An 8,882-nucleotide genomic window follows, 5' to 3' on the forward strand; every position below is an offset into this window, starting at 1 on the left:
ACAAAGATTGTGAGCCTTGAAGGTGTAGTCAAAAAGTGACTAAAGTGTCGAACAAAGGGTGTACTTTGTTCGAGGGCTCCAAAGAAAGGAGTCGAGCCTTGATTAAGGGGAGGCTGTTCGAGAGCTCCATAGAGCTCCATAAACCTCAGGGGAGGCTGAGGCTTACAATGTACTTTGTTCGAGGGGAGGATTGTTGGGAGTAAGTCCCACGTTGGATAGTTTAGGGAATGATCATAGGTTTATAAGTAAATGAATACATCTCCATTGGGATGAGGCCTTTTGGGGAAACCCAAAGCAAAGCTATAAGAGCTTATGCTTAAAGTGGACAATATCATACCATTGCTATAAGAATTTAGGCTCAAAGTGGACAATATCATACCATTGCTATAAGAATTTAGGCTCAAAGTGGACAATATCATACCATTGTGGAGTCGTGATTCCTAACACTTTCAAGAAAAATAAAACTCCTAGTCAACTGGGAGGAAAATATATCCTACTTCGAAAGAATTTCCACCCTCATACCAATAAATTATGAACGTAAGTTCTTAGAAAAATAGCAACAGATAGTTTCCACAGTAATTCCTTGTACATTGCTGAAAATGAGTTTCCCGTTTCACCATCAAACTGGCCTCTCTTACTCCAAGTGTTGAAAGCTTTGTTCCACAGTTTAATTTAATGATCACGGAATAACAAGAACATACTAGATCTTCTAGCTTACACAACATTACACGCCATGCTTATGCAATAATTTCGCATCGAAATTATACCTTGTCGTTTAGAAGAACACAAAATTGCATTGGCAATGAAGAATATATGGATACAGTAGTACATAATGACAAGCTAAAATTTAACAATAAGATGATAATGACCGCTACTTGTTCAGTACAAGCTCAGGAAACAAAACGAGTATACTTCAGATGAGAAAATTAATTTTATGACGGACCTTCTTTGAGTTCTCTATACCTATAAATTAAGCCAGTTTGATCGGAGAAATTGCTATAAAAGTATTGTAGCCAGTGATAGAGAGTGATGTGAAGCACTCACCAGCGTTGTCTTGAATCAAGAACTAATGGATCAACACTTCGATAAATCCGGCCTCCACTGCTGCTGTCTGAAACTCACAAACATTCATCCCACTCGTCACACTGTAAATTTTATAAGAAAACGCCTATGAAAGATCCTCGTCTTGTACGTGAAATTACAACCATCCATAAGGAAAATAGAAATGCATACAGAACACAATGCCAGTAACATTCAATCCAGAACTATAATTCCGCTCATCCACAGACAAACTTCATCAATCCACCGAATAATCTCGAGTTCAAGTTCGGAAGTTCATAAAATATAGATAACACAAAAGAAATTCCTAAAATTGATTATACACTAACGAATAATACAGTTAGTCGCTAACCTGAGTGAAGATGAAAACAAAACCTCCAAATTTGCTTCCAGATTAAAAGTGCAGTATACGAATTCTCGAGACTTTGATTTAGCTAACTGGAACACAATTACTTTGAATTCTAACCTGGAAATCGGCGAGACGTCTCTTGATTGGGAAAGTTCGTTCAATCCATCGCCATGAAAGGAAAAGGAACGAGAGCGAGCTCTATGGACGCCTTTGTTGCTCGCGTTTGGAAACTCGGTTGGACTAATCCCACCACGGTTAGGAATAGTATCTTCTCCCGTCTTTTTTTCGTCGACCATTTTAAAATTTTAATTCTATTTAAAATATTAATTTCAATCAGTTAACGTATATTCTCCATTAAAAAGTTTTTATATATACTTACTAATTTTTATTTTTATTTTCAAAATAAATGTTAAAATGTATGCAAAATATTGTGGTAAGCTAAGCTATAATATGTAACGAGGTCGAAGGTTCAAATCTCTAAATAAATGTTAAAAGATCATATACACCAATTATTACGGTGTGACCAAAGTGATCGTACCTCAATTAGTATGTACTCTAGGTTTCGAATAAACGTTAAAAACACAATTATTATATTGTGGCCAAATTTAGTATAGCTTAATTAATAGGTACAAACTTTATCTCTCGAGAGCTTCAAATCTCATAATAAATGTCATTAGTTTCATTAATATTTTAAATTGATCACGACTCTCCACAATGGTATGATATGCTCCACTTTGAGCATAAACTCTCGTGACTTGTTTTTTGCTTCCCCAAAATACCTCATATCAAGATGTAGAGAGTATTATTTCATTATAAACACATGATCATTTCCTAAGATTTTCGTCATTCAACAAGTAGCACGTTTCATAATACTCATAAAGTAACATTAAAAAGTTAATATATAATATATGATATGTTAATAGACCATTTTTATCCGTACATTGATGGTAAGATTTTTTTTTTAACTTATTTTATAAAGATAAAATGTGTTAATGTTACTTTTAAAATATCGTTTTTGTCCCTATATTAATGGTAATATTTTTTTAAACTTATTTTATAAAGATAAAATGTATTAATGTTACTTTTAAAATACCATTTTTGTCCATATATCGATGGTAAGATTTTTTAAAACTTCTTAAGATAAAATGTGTTAATGTTACTTTTAAAATACGGTTCTTGTCCATATATTGATGGTAAGATTTTTTTTAAACTCTTTTTATTAAAGATAAAATGTGTTAATGTTAATTTTCAAATTCCGTTTTTGTCCCTAGATCGATGGTAAATTTTTTTTAAACTTCTTTTATAAAGATAATGTGTTAATGTTACTTTTAAAATACCGTTTTTGTCCCTAGATCGATGGTAAGATTTTTAAAACTTCTCTAAAAATAAAATATATTAATGTTACTTTTAAAAGTTTACCGGTATTCTTTTAAAAATATAATATTAATGGTAACGGTAAGGATATTTTTTAATTTTTTTTAAATTAAGAGGTATATTTAATTTTAGGAATATATAATTATGTTTATGGGTATTTTTTTTTAAATAAAATATAAATTATAGGATGTGTATATAAAATTTAAATTTTCTTTATATTTAACGAAATTGCAAAAAAAAAAAAAATCAGAATTCGGGCAGGAGGTTTAAGAGGGGTTTCGTCGTCCTTTGTCTGGAAGAGAATTCTCTTCCTCAATGCCGTAATTTTATCTTCTTCAGAATAATGACAGCGGCAGCAGCCTCCTTCTTCCCAGCTCTTCAAGCTCCGATTTATGGCGGCAATGCATGGAGGAAGCCCGCCACGAGATGCAACTGCGAGAGAAAAACCTACTCAGCCTTCAACTCTCTCTCTAATTCCCTTCGTTCTTCTGTTTCTTTCCCCATAAACTTCGATTCCTCCGCCCAGCCACTTCGTCTTCAACCTTTAGCTGATTCAGTTCAGGAAAATTTCACAGAAACCCTCGATGGTTCCATGAATTTGCAGGTACCAATGAGCGGAATTCACCATATTACTCAGGGGGAACCTTGCCAAAGAATCTTCATCCGGGATCCGCCATGGATAGGTTCCTTGTTCCTGAAGGGGCTTTATAAAAGCGTCGAGAAGGAAGTGAAGTTAGAATTTAAAGAAATTGGGAAGAGGAAGTATAATTTGCTGAGGAGGCGGCAGATTAAGGCGGAGACAGAGGCCTGGGAGAAGATGGCTGAGGAATACAAGGAGTTAGAGCGAGAAATGTGCGAGAAAAAATTAGCTCCGAATTTGCCTTATGTGAAGACGTTGTTTTTGGGTTGGTTTGAGCCATTGAAACAGGCTATAGAGAAGGAGCAAAAAAAGCAGCAGACTAAGAAGCAGAAGGCGGCATTCGCCCCTCATATAGAGTTGTTATCTGCAGATAAGATGGCGGTTATAGTGATGTACAAGATGATGGGATTGTTGATGGTGGCGCAGCAGGATGGCTGTGTTCAGGTCGTTCAGGCTGCGGTTCAGATCGGCGGTGCTATAGAGCAGGAGGTGAGCATTCAAGATTTTGTGCTTTCTTTTAAGATGATTTTTCCAATTGAGCAATAACACCTAGAACTTACTAACTTGTTATAATTAAACACTATTGTTAGAGTCTCTTTTGTGTAACTTGAAAAAAGTGTTCATATAGCAGCCCAAGCCCACCGCTAGTAGATATTGTCTTCTTTGGGCTTTTCCTTTTGAGCTTCCCCTCAAGGTTTTAAAACGTGTTTACTAGCGGTGAGTTTGAGTTGTTACAAATGGTATTAGAGCCAGACACTGGGCGGTGTGCCAGTGAGGACGATGGGCCCCAAGGGGGTGGATTGTGAGATCCCGCATCAGTTGGAGAGGGGAACAAAACATTCCTTATAAGGGTGTGGAAACTTCTCCCTAATAGACGCGTTTTAAAACCTTGAGTGGAATCCCGAAAGGGAAAGCCCAAAGAGGACAATATCTGCTAGCAGTGGGCTTGGGCTGTTACAGCTCAACTCCTTTGGGATAACTCTAAACTACGTTCTTGCCAAGCACATTGTTACAGAGCTGTTTTGCCTAGTTATTCACCGTGCCATCTACGAGCAGACTGCAGATGTATTCAACCTAAGTATTGTACTGAAGTCCCTGGATATTGATATAGGTTCAATTTAATTGCATGCCAAATGATAGATTTTATTTTTCTCTAATTTGACCATCATTTATTTCAAAATGAATCTATTGTCGATTTAATATGGTTCGGAACGAGAGTTTTTGAGTTTACATCACTGTAATTTCACTTTTGTTTTAACGAGTTCTCTAGCAAGAATTGTTGCTATTTTCTCAGTACTTTCTAAGCCATCATCATTAAATTATTGTGCAAAGGGCTTGACTCTTCCTATCAAATTTACCCCAGGTTAGAATTCAGAGCCTTCTGGAGAAGGCTAGGAGTAATCAAAGAACAAAGGTTCCAGGGGATGCTCAGTGTTTGAGCAAGGAGAAAGAGGTACTGAGGAAACGAGTTAATGGTCTAATTAGGAGAAGGAGACTGAAAGAGGTGCAAAAGTTGTTGAAGAAAGAAGAATTTAAGGCTTGGGGTCGAGACACCCAGGCTAAGGTTTGTTGCTTCCATCTATTTTCTTATATGTTTTGATATAATCAATTCAATACCATATTTAAAGGCAGTTATCTACCTGATCAAACTTTGCAGCTAGGAAGCTGTCTGATACAATTGTTAATTGAATCAGCTTTCGTCCAACCTCCAGTTAGCCAGTCACCTGACAGTCCACCTGATATTCGACCTGCATTTTGGCATAGTTTTAAACCTGTTGCGAAAACTCCAGGGTGAGATTTATTTGTCCTGTCCATTTTCTATTTCTTATAGATTGACAGCCAAGGCACCAAGCTAGGGTCCATTTAACCAACCTCCACAGATTTGGTCATTAGATTATGCTCAGGAGGTATTGCTTTAAAGCAATGAGTCAGGGGTATTTGGTGCTGGTGCTTGTCATCCTTCTTTGGGTTTTCTTTTCCTATTCCCCCCTTTTGGAGTCAGTGAGCTGCATGGATGGTTGATGATTGGATTTTAATTCTCGAGTTGAAGAGAAGGCTGCTGCTTGACAGGATCAAGTAGCCAACTCTTTGCATCGTAGCTTTTTCTGGAACAGCTTATCATGCTTCTGCATTTTTTGGTGATTGTAGGCAGAAACTTGTGAAGAAATATGGAGTTATTGAATGTGATCCCATAGTTCTCGCTGGGCTTGACAGAACTGTAAGTTTTTTTTGTTTTCCTCTCTCTCTCTCTCTCTCTCCCTGCCCTTTTTCTTACTAACTTATAATGGCAGATGTCCTCTGAATCATGTTATGTTTTTCTTTGTAGCTACTAAGAGATATTAAGCTTGGAAGATTAAAAGAATAAAGTCACACAAATATGCTTAAATGATTATCATTTTTTGCTTCGTACATACTTGCAGTCTCGCGGGCTTGATGAAGTCAATTTTTTCATTGGATTTCAGAAAAACTGACAACTTTTACAACCCATTGCTATTGGCACTAATGGTACAATAGCGAAAAATTCATTTCACTAAAATGATGGTTAATTAATGTCCAACAACCAAAATATATACCTGTTATGGCTTAACAGCTAATATATGACTTAGGCAGTAGAGAAGTTAGCCCTGCCCTTGACTATATCACTGCAATAAATTGATTATAATGTCACATTTTGGCAATTATTTGAAGTGGTATTATTGCTTCTTTTGCATAAAGAATTCCTCTATGCATAGCAAACTCTTCTTTATGTTGATAAAACTTACATGTGGTTTTATTCGGTACTGTAAACCACTATCGACTGCTGGTGCAGTGCTCTATTTATTGGACTGTATGAATTCATGTGTTAAATGGAAAATTTTCTGCTCCATGAATTTTCTCTTCTAAACTATTATTTTGTCTTTAATCCCATGCAGGCTAAGCAGATGTTAATTCCTTACATCCCTATGTTGGTTCCTCCTAAAAGATGGAAAGGGTATGAAGTAAATTGAATTAATTCACTTTATAATGTATATTTCCTTTAGGGTACTTGCCGTGGTTACTGCTTCAAAAGATGTTTTAAATCTGGCTACTAAGTGATCCCCGAGTGCCTTAAGGCAGCTGTAGTCTGTATCATATCTCATATTAGCTACTAATCATAAATATCTCATGTAAATACTTACAGATATGATAAAGGTGGACACTTATTCTTACCTTCATATGTCATGCGTACTCATGGATCAAGTAGGCAACAAGATGCCATGAAGAACATTTCAGGGAAACAGATGCAGAAAGTATTTGAGGTTTGGAAAGCTCGAAGTCCCCTTTTCAGCAAACTTGGTCGCAAATTTGACTTTCCCCCCTTGTACATTAGATTCATTCCCATTTCCTAGTTTGCATTTATTTATTTATTTATTATTATTTTTTTTTTTTTGACATTTGTGAGTGCTCAAATCAAACTTACAATCTCAAGGGAGAACAAGAGATTTGTCTGACCTTACCACATATTGTTCGCATGGAATTTGTAGGATTTCGATATGTCAGATGGTCTGCCACTATGAAGTTAAAAGTCATTCACCCAAAGTCCCTATAGCTTGAAACTTCAATATTATTTTTCTATTGTCTGAGCTATAAATTTATTTGGCAGTTAACATGCAACAAGTGCCTGCAATGATATAATTACCTTAGTTTATGGTTCTTTTAGAGCATGGGGCCATTTAATAATACGTGAGGAAGTATACTAAGTCCTTTCCTTATGGAAGTACATTGGTAATCTGAATTTGGCCAGACACTTCAGCAGTTTCTATATGAAATATGACAATCTTGTAAATTTTCAATGCCTTATGATTTTTTGTGCTTCTATCATGCATGTAGTTGAGTTAATCTGATATTGTGCTGAAATGGGTTGCTTACAGGCTCTGGATATGCTAGGGAGCACCAAATGGAGGGTGAATAGAAGGGTGCTTAGCGTGATGGAGAGTATTTGGTCTCAAGGTGGCAATGCAGCAGGCCTGGTTGATCGCAAAGATGTAAATTCATGATACTGCCAAAGCAATTCCAACAATTATTATTTCTTGTGAACATGTGTTCTCCTTTTGAAATCTCATATTGGATAATAGGGTATCAGTAACAATATAGTTTAGCTTATTGCCAACTTGGATTTATGTTCATGTGAGCCCATGCTTCCTCTTTCCATATTCTCTTTGCCTAGGTATGGTTATGCTTGCTAGATTATCAATATCATACATAAAATAAAATGTTTTGTAACTTGAATTTCTGATAAGAAAATAGGTCCTTTTATGATAAAATTTCTTGTTTGTATGATAACTGGCTAATAATAGGACAAGGATTCACATGATTTTCTGGTTGCATGCTTATTATGTGGTTGATTTACTCTTCCTTCGTTGGCAAGTAGGTTCCTATTCCAGAGAAGCCTCTGGGGGATTTGACGAAATGGAAACGGAGCATGTGGAAGGCAAAGAAAATCAACCAAGAGTTGCATTCCCAACGATGTGATGTTGAACTTAAGCTTTCGGTAAGATTTATCTTCTAAAGTTGGAATGAGGATAACTTTCCTCAAGTTGGGAAATGTAATATGCTGCCTAGCCTGTTGACTGGACATGAGGTCTGATTAAACGTGCTAAACTGGTTATGCCTTTCCCCCAATAAATATCAATACAGATGTCCTTATAAATGAAGATCAGTTTTTTTTTTTTTTTTGTCAGAATTTTATGACAATCAAATATTGATCCCAATAGCCCTTTCAGTACGTGGATTGATAAATTTTTTTGAAGGCTGTGCCAACCATGGTACTGAAATCTGATTAGTGATTTCCATCCAGTTCCATCTTAATTTTTTTAGAATAAATATGAATATCATATGTAAGTGATTATACTTTCAATTGTGGACATAATTAGTTTTTTTTAAAAAAAACTATATTGAGTTATTTTCCTTGAGTTAGGTTGCTCGCAAAATGAAGGACGAGGAAGGCTTTTATTACCCACATAATCTTGATTTTCGTGGCCGAGCTTACCCAATGCATCCACATCTGAATCATTTGAGTTCTGATCTTTGTCGAGGAGTTCTTGAGTTTGCTGAGGGACGACCTCTAGGAAAGTCTGGTTTACACTGGCTGAAGATACATTTAGCCAATTTATATGCTGGTGGGGTCGAAAAGCTTTCCTATGACAGACGTCTAGCATTTGTGGATGACCATCTGGATAGCATATTTGATTCTGCAAGTAACCCAGTTCATGGAGATCGTTGGTGGTTAGCTGCTGAAGATCCTTTCCAATGTTTGGCTGCTTGTATCAATCTATCCGAAGCCCTAAGAAGCTCATCACCACACACTGTCATTTCCCATCTGCCAATCCATCAGGTAGGTCTCAATCAACACTTGGAAGTAATAGCATAAGTCACAAGCGTAAATTTGTCTCAACTGATGGCCTTTTTTCTTCTGTTTTTTTTTTTTTTTTTTTTTACTCT

At 36.2% G+C, this 8,882-nt stretch overlaps 1 protein-coding gene across 1 annotated transcript in view; it reads left to right on the plus strand.

Annotated features, from left to right (window-relative positions):
- Positions 1-3,058: 3,058 nt before the first annotated feature.
- The window catches only part of LOC111450352 (DNA-directed RNA polymerase 3, chloroplastic-like), a 16,540-nt gene continuing 10,716 nt past the window's right edge, over positions 3,059-8,882 (plus strand). The window contains exons 1-9 of the mRNA XM_023090429.1: positions 3,059-3,911; positions 4,786-4,986; positions 5,080-5,213; positions 5,571-5,640; positions 6,335-6,393; positions 6,583-6,700; positions 7,313-7,426; positions 7,813-7,932; positions 8,359-8,775. Coding sequence (XP_022946197.1) covers positions 3,126-3,911; positions 4,786-4,986; positions 5,080-5,213; positions 5,571-5,640; positions 6,335-6,393; positions 6,583-6,700; positions 7,313-7,426; positions 7,813-7,932; positions 8,359-8,775 — 2,019 coding nt within the window. The 5' untranslated portion in view covers positions 3,059-3,125. The remainder of the gene's footprint in view (positions 3,912-4,785; positions 4,987-5,079; positions 5,214-5,570; positions 5,641-6,334; positions 6,394-6,582; positions 6,701-7,312; positions 7,427-7,812; positions 7,933-8,358; positions 8,776-8,882) is intronic.

This window comes from Cucurbita moschata, unplaced genomic scaffold (genome assembly GCF_002738365.1).
Source record: "Cucurbita moschata cultivar Rifu unplaced genomic scaffold, Cmos_1.0 Cmo_Scf00012, whole genome shotgun sequence".
Classification (NCBI taxonomy): domain Eukaryota; kingdom Viridiplantae; phylum Streptophyta; class Magnoliopsida; order Cucurbitales; family Cucurbitaceae; genus Cucurbita; species Cucurbita moschata.